Source organism: Parasteatoda tepidariorum, chromosome 7 (genome assembly GCF_982258835.1).
Source record: "Parasteatoda tepidariorum strain Cologne lab strain chromosome 7, Ptep-v5.0, whole genome shotgun sequence".
In the NCBI taxonomy this organism is placed as follows: Eukaryota; Metazoa; Arthropoda; class Arachnida; order Araneae; family Theridiidae; genus Parasteatoda; species Parasteatoda tepidariorum.
The window spans coordinates 102724928-102742512 of record NC_141761.1 but is presented as its reverse complement, the minus strand read 5'-3'; the positions used below and the strand labels follow the sequence as shown (position 1 = coordinate 102742512).

Below are 17585 nucleotides of genomic sequence, written 5' to 3'. Positions count from 1 at the left end.
ACTAGACAATAATGCTGGATGTTTAAATAGGTACAAGTACAAAATGGTACTTTTTTGTATGTAAATAAAACCGTCATATATTTAAAACTTCTCATATATAATCAATAACACATGTTTACAGCAGCAGACTGCTTAATTCAAAAAAAAAAATCTTGTTACGAAATCTAATGTAGAAACCTGATAAAGCTACTTTGTACTTTAGAATTAGAAGCTAGATAGTCTCTTTATTTTTTTCTTTCCACCAAGCCCTGAGCATGTACCTAGGTTATACAAAACCCTTAACCATAAAGCCCAGGGCTTGGCCACAAGTCCAGCTCCACCCCAGCCAAGGAACGGCCCAGTCATCGGTATTTATTTTGAAATTTTGATGTGTACAAGACAATATTCGCAGAATATAAATACACTGCTGGACAATTGCTAAGGACGGATCACAAATTTGCAATGTAGCATAACATTAACCCTTTGCCAACGGCGGGCACAGCATATGTGCCGCTCAAAAAACTTGCCCTAACAACGGCGAAGGCACAGCAGTTGTGCCGGCTGTTTCCTTCCCCTCAACTTGCTTGACCACCCATTAACCTGTCTTTTCATCGCACTCCTCTTTTAAAAGGCCCTTTTGTTGGGAAAGGAGCTATGAGTACATCAGAGTCTTCTTTGACTTGGCTGAAAGATATTTATGTTTATTTCTATTATTTGGCGAATTTTGAGTGCTTATAAACATTTCATTGTCTTATGAAGCTGCGCTATCTTTATGATAGCTTTGATAGCTGTGCTATCATTACTTATTTTCATTTGAGATCTATTTCATAAAATTATTTATTATTTTGTTTTATTTTCGATTCGGAATCTTTTCTTTATATTAGTATTCCCCATTTGTGTTTAGAACTTTATGAAATTTTCAATTATTTTTTAGTGAAAAAATTTTATTTTCCATATTAAATATTTTATACAAAATTTCATACAAAAATATTTAAGTTTTCAGCTAAAAATTTTTTTAAAAAAATTAAAAAGGTAAACTAATTAAATTTTTATAGTTAAAATGAGCTTCTTTTAAGATCCAAATAATTTAAAAATATAAATGTATTTAGCTTTTCATGGCAAAAAAAAAGAAGGCAGAAAAAACACACACACACACACAAATTTCTTATAGTAAACTAAATTGCGCTTTTTTTTTTATCTAAAAGGAAGAGAACTATTTTTGAAGAATTTATTATTTAAGAAAATTAAGAATGTGGCGTCCAAAACTGAATCTAACTCTCTTTTTCAGATACAGATTGTTTTTGAACTTGTTTAATAAGTAATTAGTAGAAGAATTTAAAATCCTATTATTATTATTATTATTATCCCTTTTTAGTATATACTGCCAGGAGGAAACTTGATTCATTTCTTTTTCTACCACTTAACCATTTTTAGGCAGAGAAATGACTCAAGAAAAAGCTATTCAAATTCATTTCAAAAAGCTATATATAAACTCAAACATAAATATGATTATGAGTTTGAACTTCAGAAAATTAAAGGAATTCCTAATAGAAAAGAGTGAAAGAACAAGTATAAGTTCTTAATGGTGTATTGAAGGGGAACAGATATAGTTATAAATAACTAAAGATCAATGAATACTTGAAATGCTTGAATTCTCTTTTTAAAAATTAACAATTCTCAAATTTTGTCAGGTATGAGGCATTTTAAAATTAGGCAGAATCCTTTGTGTTTCAAAATAAAGACGATAACGCACCAGACGATACTTTGGAGGTCTGCAAAATTGACATATGAATGGAAGGTTGAGTTCTATATAGATTTTTACTACACAAAACCACCTTTTAAATAATAATGGTTGAAAAGTGAATAAAGTTGCTGTTGTAGATAAAAAAAAAAAGCGGCTCAATAAAAAGGATTGCAGTCTAAAGATAAAATCATTCAAACTGTGCCTATTCTTGATAGTTGTCATGTGTTAGAAAGGCAGAAAAGTTATATTGTGAACATCTATAGGATTGTCTTTAATATTTGACCTTGAACAACAAGTTTACTCTCAATGAAATAATCTTCATTTCTCAAAATGCCACCCATATGATAAACTATTGAACTACATAATGCTCCCCCCCCGCTCTATTCTCTGAGAAACATGCTTTTCTTTCTAAGTTTCCACGAAACATTTCTATCCGTACCTTCACAGCTTGCCACAATGTCATTTACTTCTCACAAAATAAATTGTTTCCCTTATTTAGAAAAAAGACAGGATATCGAAACCATTTCAACCTCTCAGTGTTGACTCTTCCATAGGCAAAATAGCAATACCTGCCTCTTTGTTTATCTTCAGAAATATTGATAATATATTTCGGGGTCTGTCACTCTTACAATTTTTAACAATAGCCAATTCCCAACACCTGAGGAAAGGACCACACAATTACCAAAGTAAATGCATGTTTTGCATTCAGTATGTCAATCGAGCTTGTACGGATGTGTCTGATAGATGGCTTGAAACTTTTTATTTTTAATGTATTAGTTGTAAAAGATTTCAGATCAAAAGATACTTTCTTTTGAATTGAACTTTTCAGCTTTTAACAGAAATAAAAATAAGTAAGACTTCTGATTATATTTTAAACAAATTATCAAATCTTTGAATAAACATTATCAAATCTTAGCCATGTTATATTGGATTCAATGAAACATTTAGCATACAATACGTACCGTTATTGAAATTTTAAAGATATTAAATGATCGAGAATTTTGCTTTGAATTTCTTTTATTTTTTAAATTTATTTTATTATTTTTTAATGTGACATAAAATTTTTAGACAAATAGGCGTGAATTTTTGTTACGAAAAATGACAAGTTCATTTTCTATTAGAAAAATAATCGAGACAAAATTGATTAGAATTGTATACACAGAAACTGTCATATGCACGTAATCTCATAAGTATTAGCTACCAGTATTTTTTTTTGAAAAAGGGAAAAAACTGAATATTTTAATAATTTAGAACAAGAATGAAAAATAATGAAGTTATATGAATAAATGTTAAGTTCTGCATACGAAATATTATTGCAGAAACATACTGTTTATTAAAAGGGCTTAAATAATTCGAATTAAACTTATTCAATTTTCTCCAAGAAACAATACTTTAAAATTAATTATATGAAACAAAAATAATAATTAATTAAGTACAATTTTTTATCTCTTATGATATTTGTTTTCAATTTTATAAGAGTGTACTTTATGCGATCGTAAAGGACATAAACAAGTAAAATAGTTAAACAAAATTTGAATAAAAAAAAATTGCATTTGGTATCACTTTTTAAACCGATAAATGAAATAAACTTTCAAAATATATATAAAAAAATTGACGTTAACTGTTTTATTCACATCTCATTTTAAACAGTTTTGAAAACTTCTTTTTTTTTAACAATATCTAATAGGATAAATTTGTTTATAACTTTAAGACAAGAATAAAACCTCAAACAAGGCTCTATTTATCAAAGTATTGTTTTTTTTTTGTAGCGGTCTATTTAAAATTCTTCAAGAATCAAAAACTTCAAAATACGCGTTTTAAAAAAATAAAAAGTTTGAATAATTTGTATAACGTTTGCTTCTTTTTTAGCGAAATTGTTAATATACTTAGAAAAAAAATAGCTATAAATGTTTCTTTTGTAGAAGTTTATTTATAATCATTCAAGAATCAAGATCACTAATAAACACCCTGTTTTTAAATAATAAAAATTTTGAATAATTTATAAAAAAAATTTGCTTGTTTTTTCGAGAAATTGTTAATATATTTAAAAAAAAACTTTTAAAAAATTATGTTAAATTATGTCTGCATTAGAAAAAGATGTAAGCCAAAATATGTATAACTATGCCAAAAATAACTACTGGTCTGCAACCCTGCTTCTTCTCCCTTTAGGAAGCGTGAGGTACAAATTGCAACAAAATATTTCCTATTCATAACCAGTTAAAGTAGTTACCTCCCACTGACTAAGTGGGGGGATGAATTTCGGTAAGAAAGCGCCGTAGTAAGAGGAGAATTTTTTCATCTTTGTTGCCGTAGCCAAAAGGTTAAGCGAGACATGAGGCCCAGTAGGATAAAATATAGTTGCCACATTGTTTAGACGTTAGAATAAAGAATATTCGTTGTTCTGGAAAGTACAAAAGCCATGAAACACCTGAAAGAAAAAAAAAATTAATTTGATTCTGCGTACGAAAAAATGGAACAATGCATCTAAATGTCAGCAGGCAACTTGAAGAAAGGTGTCAGTACGGGATATGTCCACCGTGGAGTGTGATGCAACATTTTACACGTCGTATCATACTTTGCACAACATTATCCAGCAGCTGCTGAGGCAATTTATCCCATTCCTCTATCAGTGCACGGATGAGGGTATTCTTGTTTGCCGGAGGATAGTTTCGACCAGCAAGTTGCCTCCCCAAAGCATCCCAAACATTTTCAATGGGGTTTAGATCTGGAGAACGTGATGGTCATACGAGGCGTTGAATACCCTCGCTGTCTAGACAATCCTGAACAGCGAGTGTTCGATGACATGTTTCGTTGTCGCCCATAAAAACAAATTTATCACCGACAGCACCACGGAAAAGACGAATATGAGGATGTAGAACTTCATCAATGTATCGTTGTCCCGTCATAGTCCCATTCGCAACCACATGCAGGAGCGTGCGGCCATTGATCATGATGTGGGCCCACACCATGACAATGCATGTCGGATATCGGTCCCTTTCCTGGATATTTTCTGGACGATAACCAGTGCCACTCTCGAGCCAGATCAGTTGGCGTCTACAATCCGATGACTGAACCTACTCTCATCTGAGAATAGTACGCATGCCCAGTCCTGTTCAGTTCAATTGTGATGCTCACGACACCATTGCAAACGGGCCGTACGGGGCTGTCTGGTCAATGGGACACACACAACAGGTCTGCGGGCGTATAGTCCTCCTCCCCTCAAACGTCTGGCAACAGTTTTTCGGGAAATCTGCTTTCCTGTGGCAGCAAGAAACTGATTTGTCACCTGCTGAGCTGTGGTGCGCCTGTTCCTTTTTGCCGATAGGACGATGTATCTGTCTTCTGCAGGCGTCGTACTTCTAACACGACCTCCCCCGTGCAGCCTACTACACATTCCAGTAGTTTTAAATGATTTCCACAGTCGTGAAACAACGCTTTGAGCGATGTCGAACTCTTTGGCAACATCTGTTATTTTTCACCTTTCTTCGATCTTTCCAATAATTCGGTCACGCTTAAAATCATCTTAGTGATACCGGAAAGACATGCCGAAAATTTTAAGTTTGTCAACTAAATCTTTCCTGTAAAACTTTGACTTGAAACAACAACTCTCCACACGCGTCAAAACCTTTAAAGCTCTTATCAGCGCTATCACGTGATGAACAGGCGTGGAAAAAATATTTGCATACGCATACCTCTTCTTACTATATCCCGCACTAATTCTAATTTTCCGCATTTTGCTTCCTTTCATTTTGAAGTTGCTATGGATGATAGTGTTATTCGTCCTTAGCAATTGTCCAGCAGTGTAGTTACAGCGTATAAATATAGTGATATAGAATTTGTTAAATAATAATTTCATTGAGACTATGCTAGGTTATATAATAAACACATCAGAGGAAGAAAATAACATAATGATGTGCTAGATAGTCTCTATGCTGAAGCAGAGCACTTTTGATGTGTGTGCAGTACTAGAAATGAGATGGATTGATAGGAAAGATTAAATGATTTTCTACAGCTGCAATGCCAAAAAATATATTGAAGGTACAGGTTTTTCGTAAGTAAATGTTAAAAATATCATATAATGGATTTCAGGATATAACAAGACTTCACAAAAGAATTAAAGGAAAATTTTCAACAGTAATAATTTATCTTCCCATACTCCCACAAAAAGAAACATCCAGTGATGCAACAAACAACAATGAAGGCAGGCCCACTAACTTCACAGTAGCACTTAGCAAGATTGTTGGAAGTACCAAAATTAGTTTCAAAGAACTTTGAAGGCACCAAGTGGTCTCTGCTCAAAGCAAATAGATCATGTCTTGATTAATGCCAGACCACATTGATGTTGGGACATGCAGAGGTGCAAATATCAATTCAGATAGTTCTTTATTTATAGCATAACATATGGATGCAAGAAACTGAAGATCAATCAATGAGAAAAGAATATCATCATCTTACAGCCTCATTTTAGGGCTCTATCTTTTGATTGTTAGATTCTAGTCAGAGGACATTGACAGCACCTGAACTGCTGGTACCTCTTCTCTCCAAACTTCCACACTACAACCAGCAAGAGGTCTTTAAGCCAGGAAAGATTTAACATGCATCTTGTTTTATCGTTCATCAGGGTTGAACACAATACTCCCATCTCTCTAAACAGTGTTGGGAGACACGTTTTACCTAAAATCCACTATAGTGCTGAAGAATCTTCTTCTTTCAAATCCCCATTTCTAGCCTAGCTAGACAAGGTCCATGAGTTTGTTCACCTTCAAAAAGTTCATGGTGGGGTAATGGGAGCCTGCAGACTTTGGCTGGGCATATTGGAGTGGCCTTTAAGCCTTGGGTGGCCCTACCAGGAGTAAAGCTCCCGACATACTTCCCCCACTCTGCCCAGGGTCACTCTCTCGCCACGTTGAGGCAGCCTGATCAGACTTTGAGGGAGCAGTGCTGAAGAATGAATATACTGACTGTGTCGAAAAATTACTGGACATAAATTCGAGGAAGCATTTGCCATACTGCATTGTTGGCCACACTGAGTCAAGTGAGACTGGTTTGATAAAAAAAAAAAATGTGCCAAACTTACTAGCTGTTAGTAATTCTGAAGAATATACAGGAGCCAGGAAAGAAGATAAGAGACTCCACAAGAGAAAGAATTTCTGCAGAAGAAAATCTTAAAATTAAATCATAAATGATCAGAAATCAAACTTCTTTACATTATCATAGGACAAACTAATTTCACCTCTTGAGAGAAATGATATTGAACCAACAATCAATAAGCTCAAAAATAATATCGTCATCTGGTCATTATCTCACTTTTGCAGAGTTTTTAAAACTTAAAACTGAAGGTTTTCATTTTTACAAGCACTTGCACAAAATATATTAGCAATTTGGAGTTCTGAAAAAACTGCCATCAGAATGGAATATTGACATTTTATGCTCCATCCATAAAAAGGGAAGTTCAATGATTTTCTGTGATTATAGAGGTATTAGCCTTTTATGCACCTACAATAAAATCTTCTCCAATATTCCTTATAACGGACTCGGACCCTTTATGAATTTGAAATTGGTAGCTATCAATGTTGGTTTAGAGCCAAAAAATCCACTCTTGACAAAATCTTCTATGTCAGATTCTTGAAAAATCAATTGAGTTTGGTATTGAGACTGAACACTAGTTTATTGAATATACACTAGCATTTGATAGTGCAATTCAGATTTACCTAATGAATTAATTTGAAATTCCAGGCAAATTAATTAGACTTATGATGTGCACAATAAGCAGCACCACCTGTAAAATAAATTCACAGGTGTCATCTATCAGTGGCTTAGATATTAATAACAATATTGTGCTATAAAAGGCTATTCAAGATTCAAATTCACATGAATTCAGCTCTTGGCTTATGTTGATGATATTGTTGCTAGGAGTGTAAAAGTCCTGAGAAAAGTGTTCTCCTCTTTAGATTTGGCTGCTGAATGATACCAAAACCAAATATACAGAATACATGGTGATATGCTTAATCATATGAATATTGACATCATGAGCTTAAAATTGTACTTAGTTTTAATTGCCTTTGATCAACACAAAAAACGACATTACTTCTAAAATGCACAAATTGTATCATCATTGGCCAACTAAACATTTTCGGATATTGCTTTTTTCCAGAAAAAACGAAGTTTTTTATCTATAAAACTCGCATTTGGCCAGTCCTAATACATGGTTCAAAAACTTGTTCCTAATCAAAATTAGACAACACAAAATAGCAGTTTTTTAAAGAAAACTTCTAAGAAGCATTCTTGGTAGTGTGAAAGAAAACGGTGCAAGGCAAAGGTCTTTAAAAAAAGAAAAAGAATAGAATTCTAATAGAGTTCAATATTGTCAAGGGTTTTAAATTTAAAAGAATTAACTGGGCTACTCATGGATGAAAATGATCCAGTTAAGAAAATTTTGGTGTCTAAACACTTCACTAGCAAAAAAAAAAAGGAAGGCCAAAAATATGTGATGGCTCCATTCATTCTGCGGAACCTGATGTTAGAGTGAGCAGGATAAAAGAGAGTTCAGGTTAAGAAACAGGTTGTGAATATAACGATGAAAAGAAAAACTTACCAGTTGTTTTTTTCAAAGTAAAGTATTCGACCAGGTGCAAATAAATGGGATTTACAATAAATAACATCAAGGCTGGAATCCTGAAAAAAAATATTTTTATGAACATCAAAGGGTTGTAATCATTCAAGTATAGAGATATGCTATAATTTTTTTAAAAAATTTTCTGAACAGTATCCTAGAGAAACTTAACTAGAAACGTTTACTTTTCGAATATCATATCAAGAGTTTAAACCAAATCACGTTATTTAATTTAAAATTCAACACACAGAGACCACGACCAAGAAAATCACTGGATTATAAAATCAGCAAATTTAAAAATCAATTCTGCAAAAAGCATATGTAAAAAGCATCATTTAATAAAATCATTGTCATTTTGTAAAATCAAATTTTTGCTTGGCATATGTTTTAAAAATGGAAGAATGTGCTTTTTCTTTTCTGAATAATTAGAATTTTTCTTTTTTCATTTTTTGTAGCATATAAATAACAGATTTCATTCTGTCTCCTATAAGCAAAAAGAACAAAGTCACATATGTGAAACTTATAACTTCTAATTTTATTAATATAATACATGAATAATTCCAGTTTGTGTTTAATTAAAATTTCAAACATAAATTCAGTGAAAATAAAATATAAATGTAGTAAACAATTTGACTTATTCATTTATTACAAACATGATTTTAATAAATTTTGGGCACAGCATTGTAACAATTAGTTATCTTTAATACTTAACTAAATGGTTTTAACCATTTTAAATCGTTAGTATTTCAAAAATAAAAATTGACTCTCATATTCAAATATTAATTTAAAACTTCATAAAAATAGTAGCTATGGCAACAATTATATCAATATCAAGTATTTTCAAAAAGTAAAACTATTATTGTATCCTGAGCTTCATTACAGTACAAATGCATAGTTACAACCTACAATAGTAGGGTTAGACTTAAAAAAAGAAATAAATTAAAATTTGCAGAATTCCATTGATCTACTCACTTGGTCTATGCCTTCCTCATTTACAAAATGTAGGTTATCATGAACTTCTCGAACAGATGTCTTAGGTTTGCTACTGAAATATTTTGCAACATGATACCAACAAGCTGCCATCAGCAGTCTATACTGTAAATAAAATATGATACATATTATAGATACATTTTATTATATTAGCTTTATTTAAATAAACACAGTTTCAGTTTTGTTATAATCAATATCGGTTCTTCACACAACATATTAAAAATATATATATATTTACAATATCTTTGACTAAATTACTACTTTCTTAAAAATCTTTAAGACCACTACGTTTAAAAAGTAAATAATTAATGCTGATATGAATTTTCAATAATAATTTTTTTTTGTACTAATACTAAAATTTGGCTGATTGTCTTTGAATTCTATCCCTGGATATAACGTTAAAAAAAAATGCAGATTTTCTCTTTTATGAACATTATTTTTCAAACCGAATTAAGTACTAATTCAGGAATGTTAATGATCATAATAATAAATAATTATATAATAATAAGGCAGATTATAATATAAGCAGAGATAGACTAAGTATCAGAAAATAATACAGAATATTTTCTAATTAAAGTATACTTAATCATTCTACACAATGATGCGACATATTACTTTTAGCCAAAACACTTCTAAACATAGAAATAAATTTTTTTTAAACTCAGCTGAAAGGATATTAACCACACTGATGTGACTGACTTTCTCGATTAATAATACGATAAAACGTTTCTTTATAAGAAATGAATTCAAAGTACTTATTAATATAAGTTTTAACAGTCTTGAGAAGGCATAAACCTAAATACACCACACCCAAATAGTGGAGCTTCTTAAATGTTTCGTTTTCAATATAAATGTGTCTTACTTCTTATATATAGGCAAAATCTGTAAAAACGAAAGTTCTGTGGTCAGTCACTAAACAGTACCATGGGTTCAGGGACCCGGAGAAAATTTCGTTCCCCTTCAGTTTTTAGTCTAAATTGTGGAAGTGGCCGAACAAATGCGATCCCCTTTGCAGAGGATTAAAATTGAGATGGCATGTCTTTGGATAATCCTAAAGGATGTTTCCCAAACCATAGCCAATAACTCCTTTGCGAAGTAAATAAAGTACCTACCCAAATCTTAATTTTTCTTTACTTCAGAAACTGGGAATGAGGTTAAGCCGGTTCTGTAATGAAAGGAGCTGTCAAGTAACAAACACACTCCAGATCTGATGTTCGCTTAGATTTTGAATTGAGACAAATATTTACATTTTGGATAAAAGCTTCATAACAGCTAAACTTTGTTATGTCACAAAATTAAAGGATCATTTTTTGTCTATTGCACCAATCTATATCATCAGATGGTAAAGAAAAATCATAAACAGAAGTACTGCTTAGATTTTTTCTAAAAATAATTACCTTTGGAACTTTACATTCTTTCAGAGATTCAATTATTTCTTTCCTGAGCTTCCTTCCTGCCTCACCACATAACCGGGGCGACATATCATCTCCCACAACAACAGTGAAAATAAAATCTAAGCTATCTTCTAATCCAGAGAATGATATTGTGCCCATAGGTCCATAAATATAGCACTGCAGATTTGGGTATTTAGGCTTCAATAGGAATCCCAACACAGCCGCTGTGCTACCACCCAAACTATGTCCAGTTACGACAAGTGTGTAGGAAGGATTTTCATTGATAGTTACAACAAGAACGTTTGTGTCATCAATTTTCTTTTGTATGTACACTGCACTTCGTAGAGCACCTCGATGGCATTTTACGAAAGGTCTATCTTCAGATGGCAGGCACAGAGGTTCTGCGTCTATGTCGGTGATTATGTCAGAAAAGGACCCTGTACCACGAATTGCAATGATAATGGATTTTTTCTGGTGATCTAAAGCAACGTAGAAGGCTGGTTCATAGATGTTATTTTCAAAGGAGGCATACACAATGTCAGAGTCAGAAAACTTGGTTATTTTTTGCACTGCAGCAAAGTTGCAATAACAACAGCTGTCTATTTTGCTGGAATCATTTTCACAACACCTGGAATGTGAAAAATTATTCATTTTCAAAAAGATTTATAAAAAATAATCAGTCTAAAAATACAATTTTATGAGTTTAATTTATTACATTTCCTCAATTTATGTTGCTATAAATAATACTGTGAGCTCTTTTTTATTAAGTTTTTAAAGAAGTTAACGACTTTTGAAAATAAATCATATTATTCAGAATCTTCTGACAAACATTGTCATTAAGAATAAAATTAAGTTTAAAACATGCGCTTTTCTAGATTCTGAAAGCTGTTTCTTAATCATAGTAAACAGTAAGTAAAGAAGATGGTTCATTTTCATATAAGTCCCTGAACACATTTTAAACTCAGCAATGAAAATAAAAGATGTGCAATGTTTTTTAGCTGACTTGCTGTAAAATCTATTCTAAAGTTATCCCCAGGAAAAGCCTATCTTGCTGGAAAAGTTGCCATTAAAATGGCAAATGTAAAATATGTATTTAAGCTGCATCCTTTTGTTCTTGAAGAATATCAAAAATTTATAAGGAAATAGTTTACAATTAGCAAAATTTAGAAGGTAATTAGAATGTAGGTAATAAGAACTAAAACATTTGAGTATAAAAGCCCTTTTCCACCTTCCTTATAGTGAAATCTACTTAAGAAATGCTGTAGTTTTTAAACTGCACCATCCACGAACAAATAATATGCAGATAAAGATAAATGCAGATTAATAAGAATGATACATTCCTATTAATCGATTTTTTTTCTAAATATGTGCAAAAGTGGCTTGTCTACTTTTTTTTTAAAGTCTAAATTTTGTACATTAAAAAAAAAATTTTTCTTATGGATCACAGTACTTAATTTTTTTTCAGACTATAAAGGAAAACAGAAAAGTCTCACATACAGAGATTTAATTCTTATACAAGGCAGCTCCAATTCTCTGTACTTGGCAATCTTCAAATCGCTTTGACAGTTCTTTTAACAATGCTCTACAATTTGAGTTACCCTTTCTTGCACATTGGCTACTACTGTGTTTTAGTACAGCTTTGTATAAATGGTGTACTAATTTAGAGTGAAGTTCAGAAAGTATGCAACTTATACATTCTGTGAAACCTTTAATATATTACGATTAAGTTTTTGTTTATACACATTATGATTTGCTATAAAGGAATTTCAATGCTATTTAGAAATTAAATTTGAAACAAAGGGTTCATAGAATCGCCACACATACACAATTACAAATTTAAATGTTTGGTGACAAGTTTAAAGTCTACCATAAACTTCTAAAATGCATAATAGCCAGAGAAAAATGAAAAATAAGCATACCTAGCTGATCTTTTTTGATCAAATGCAACTCTCTTATCAGTTAATTAAGAGGTGTAATTAAAACCAAACTATAGGTCTAAATTGTTATTGAACCTGTGTTAATTAAAAATAATGCAAATTTTTTTTATACGAACCGTTCGTTTCTGCCCAAATTATATTTCAGTTTATGTCAGCTCTTTCGGGAAAAGAGGTTTCATTCAGAAATTTGTAAATGCGTACATTTCAGCATTCATGCTCATGACTGCTCACTCATGTTGTAAATTTCAGTTCTTCGTTATCAATGTGAAAAATAAATTCAGGGTGATTACAACAAGGAAACATTTAAAAAGTAATGAATGGATGAAGAAACAAACTGATTTTACTAATTTTTATCTTCCTATGTATATTTGTAAATGAAAGGAAATCTATCCAGAAGTCAAAATTGACCAACTAAAAGTTAAAGGAAATTAAAACCTTTAAAATTTCCTCTAGCATCATGAAACATTTACAATTTTAAAAATTGGTCTGGTGATAATGCATGATTTGATTAAACAACAGAATTGTATTTTATATGCATAAATATTCTGATGAGTAGATGTCATAAAATGAGTAAATATCCACAATAAGTTTATATCTGTAAATTAAATAGGGCTGGTTAAAAGCATATTTAGAATTTTCCTTCCCAGTTTCTACTCATTCAAAGTTGAGTTTGGTTGGGTAGAAAGAAATTCTTGAATAAAACATATTTTAATAAAAAAAAAACTAAATTCTGACATTAGGAATTAAAAATAAAAACAATACTATTATAATTATATATTTACTTTGTAGGTGATGCAAGTTTAAGAATATTCCATGGTCGAAAAGTATCAAAAAATGCAAGCCAGCCATAAGTGCTTTTTGCAATCCTTAAATAGTAGAGAGCATTTTCTGGTGTCATCCATTCTGGAGTTGATTTCGAACCTGGTGAAATTAATTACAAATCAATATTTATTTTATAGAATATGGACTCTGTGAAATTATTGTCACAGATTCCATATAATTTATGTTTACTTAGACCAGTGATTCTCAACCACTGTGTTGCAGCACTTTTGTGTGCGCTAAATTCTTAAAGTGCACTGCCAAATTTTAGAAATAATATAGTAAAAATTATAATGCCTTTTTTTTATTATAAGTTTAAATTAAAGAAAAGTATATATACATATACATAATATTATACATATATATTTACTTTCTATAATTTTTTCAAGCTTTAACAGCATGAACATCTTTGTTGGTGACAATTTTAATGTATTAAAATAAGTAGAAAATTTAATGACTATTAAAATTATTAATTAAGAAAAGAAAGCCGGCTAAATATTAACTCATAAAAATAAATAAAAGTTAAACAATTAAAACAACTTATGCATTTTATAGTTATAAAAACAAATTCAAAATTATTATCATAAACTATTTTACACAGTGTATTATACGTAAGCAAACAACTTATAAACTTATTTTGTTCTTTGTGTACCATCAAGTTCCAAAATCGCTAAATGTGTGTCGGGGCAAAAAAAGGTTGAGAAGACCATTAAGAGGCGGCTATACTGACGGAGAAACAGCTCGTTGCAAATTCTGTTTTACTTACATTAGTAGTTTAATGTATAGAAAAAAGTGAGTTTCTGGTAAATCATGAAGTTTCAAATTCTAAAAAAGATTTTTCAAAAAATGAAAATGCAAACAAATTATGGCAGTGTCTTGTAATAGGGAAAGAAGGGTGCCATGCCATAATTTGTTTGCATTTTGATCTTTTGAAAAACTTTGTTTTATTAGCAACTGAAATTTCATGGTTTATTCTTAATTTAACTGAACTCACTTTTTTCTCTACTTTAAATGACTAATGTAGATTCCATAGAATTACTTTATTGGAATCCACATTACACAGAACTTGCCATGAACTGTTTTTCCCTCTGTGTAGTGTCCTCTTAATGTGGTATAAGGTATATAAAAAATATTCGGAATTTAAGGCAAGATGTTGCAAGTTGTTTTTCTAAAAAATAATAAAGCCAAAAAATGTATTAGTTATTTATAAATTATTATCTTTACTCAGCTATTAAAACTTTCTGGATTTTTTAATTCAAGAGTTTCTTGGGAGAAAAAGAAGAAATAAAGTCCATTAAAACATTTAAAAATTAGCAGTGCATGACTGAATGATGCAAAACAAATTTATCATATCTTTGTTTAAAGAGAAACAATTAATTAACATTACCCAGTAAAAATAAACTAACTAATAAGTTTACTAAGTTAATGGCAAAAAAAACTTACTTAACCAAGTATCTGATTTTACTGAGTGTTGCATGTTGGGTAAATGCAGCCTCCTTTCTAAAGCATGCTTCTGACTTAAAGTAATGATACCAGCTAAAATATCAGTAGGAACAAGATCAATACCCTGAAAGGCAAAAAAAAAATTTAAACTTTAAACTAGAAAAGTTTATATATTAATTAACTAGTAAAGTATACTAATAAAAATGCATACTTTCATTTTACACTTGATTAGCACAAGTTAAAGTGAATTTATTATTTTTTGATACATGATTGTAAAAATGATTAAATTTTTTTTTGGCTTAGTTTCATAATTTAAATAGCAAAAGCAAAGTAATCCCACAACTGCTTGAATGGGCCAGAGGGGCCATGGTGTTAAGTGATAGTGATTAACGACAATGTGTTCAGCATTGTACACAGGTTGCTCTTACTTCCCAGACAAGCTGGTTCCCATCGATCTGAAGCTGGGTGGGCTTCAAGCCACCACTGAGGATTGAGCCTCAGTCCTTTGATATGACAGTCCAATACCTTAACCGTTGAATCATAGCAACTCAATTTAAACAGCATTTTTTTTTTTAAAATTAAAGATAGGTTTTTCTTTAGCTAGTAGATTATCAGGTTTTGTGGTTCTGGTCTTCTAATGGTTTATATCATACCCTCTTAAAATTAATATAGAAAAGTAATTTGGCTAGTAAATACATATTTTTTGTAAAGATTTATTTTATCCAAGACTGAAATAAAGTCATTTGTACATGTTAAGATGCTTGAATTTTGATAGCGAGCAAACTCAATTTTTTCTTCTTCAAATGAATGATATAATTACCAAAACAGGCATTTTATGTAAGTATTTTAAAATGACAAAAGTAATAAAAGAAAGAATTCACACAGGAAACATATTTATCTAAGCAATGGGTGAAATGATATAAAAATTATTTATAATTGTTGCAAAATTTAATTGGTTTTCAAATACTACATGTTTGCTTTTCTGTCAAAACTTTTTTATTGTTAAAAATTTTTTAAAAAAAAAACTGTTTAACACAATTAAATAAAAAAATAATGTAATAATTTGGCACATTGGAAATTTGTTAAATGACAACAGTAGCAGATATAATTCTCGTTACAGCAAGCTTCTTGTTATAAGTAAATATATATTTAATAAATAATCCCAAGAAACTGAATCAGTAAGATATTACTTGATTAAAAAACTTCTTTCTCTTCCAAAATATACAGATTGAAAATAACAGTTTCAAACACTAAAAAATATGTGCCCATTTCCAAGTTTTGCTGGACATGAATAAGAAGAAAAAGTGATTTGAAATATAAACATAAAGTTGCCAAGGAAAAATAGAAAATAAAGGTGGGAAACAACACAAGAAAAACCTCAGTAGTCAAGAGAGAATAAAAATAAAGATGGTAAAACTGAACAAGAATAACTACCATTGTTTGACTACTGAGGTTTCTCTAGTTCTGTTTCTCACCTTTATTTTACATTTTTTGTTAGAAACTAACTTTACATTTTATATTTCAAATCACTTTTGTTTCTTCTCATTCAACTGTCAGGCAAGTTTTGAAAATGGACACCTAATTTAGATCCCGTGAAACTTGTCATTATTACCAATTGGTATATTTTTCAAGCGAATTTTTTTTTTTTTTTAAAATTCAGTAGCATATATTTAATGATAAGATTTTATTTAATGTTGGTAAAAAGACTAAATATAATATAAATATTTATCTATTTCTTTTCTTTTTGTGTATTTTTATGAAACTTGGTACTTTACGAAGGGCAGAAATGTCTATTACAGAAGTGCTTTAAAAAAAAAAAAAAACGCATTTCTAAATCGTAACAAGATGTAAATAGAAATGAGGTGCGATACCTTTTGACATCATTGATATCAAGAAAAGTTGATTTCAATAACAAGTTATAAAAAAGGAAAATAAGATATGTGGATATGATATATATGTAGTCAAACAAAAGTGTATTCTTTAGAAGTGTGTGACAGGATTTCTAAAAATTGAAGAAAAATTTTATTTTGAAGGAATAGCTTAGTTGGTTGTCACTTAAAATTTTTTTTTATATAAAAATAAGGGATTAAAAATATAAAAAGGAAATTATGTTTGTTTTGTGCAAAGAAATAATATAATAAAATTTTTTAAAAGGAATAATAAATTAGTAATAATAAGAAATAATAATATACATAATAAGAAAATAATAAAATTATAAGAAATAATAAATTTCCTTACTGATTTTTTCTAAAGAAAAGAAATCAATAAGAAAAAAACTAAGGGATTAAAAATGTAAAATGGAAATTTTGCTTATGTGCAAAGAAATAATATAATAATAAATTTCATAAGAAATAAGAAATTAGAAATAATAATATATAATAAAATTATAAGAAATAATAAATTAGTAATAATAAGAAATAATAATATATAATAAAATTATAAGAAATAATAAATTAGTAATAATAAGAAATAATAATATATAATAAAATTATAAGAAATAATAAATTAGTAATAATAAGAAATAATAATATATAATAAAATTATAAGAAATAATAAATTTCCTTATTGATCTTTTCTAAAGAAAAGAAATCAATAAGAAAAAAATAAGGATTAAAAATGTAAAAAGGAAATTTTGTTTGTTTTTCAGCATTTAGAAAATGAATAAA

General features: G+C 30.0%; 1 protein-coding gene across 7 annotated transcripts in view; it reads right to left on the bottom strand.

Annotated features, from left to right (window-relative positions):
* The window catches only part of LOC107436671 (diacylglycerol lipase-beta), a 42807-nt gene that overhangs the window by 4233 nt on the left and 20989 nt on the right, over nt 1–17585 (bottom strand). For all 7 annotated transcript variants that reach the window (XM_016048482.3, XM_016048467.4, XM_016048457.4 and 4 more), the window contains 5 exons: nt 14920–15043; nt 13440–13578; nt 10724–11348; nt 9309–9431; nt 8319–8398 (listed from right to left, as the gene is read on the bottom strand). In XM_016048482.3, coding sequence (XP_015903968.1) covers nt 8319–8398; nt 9309–9431; nt 10724–11348; nt 13440–13578; nt 14920–15043 — 1091 coding nt within the window. The remainder of the gene's footprint in view (nt 1–8318; nt 8399–9308; nt 9432–10723; nt 11349–13439; nt 13579–14919; nt 15044–17585) is intronic.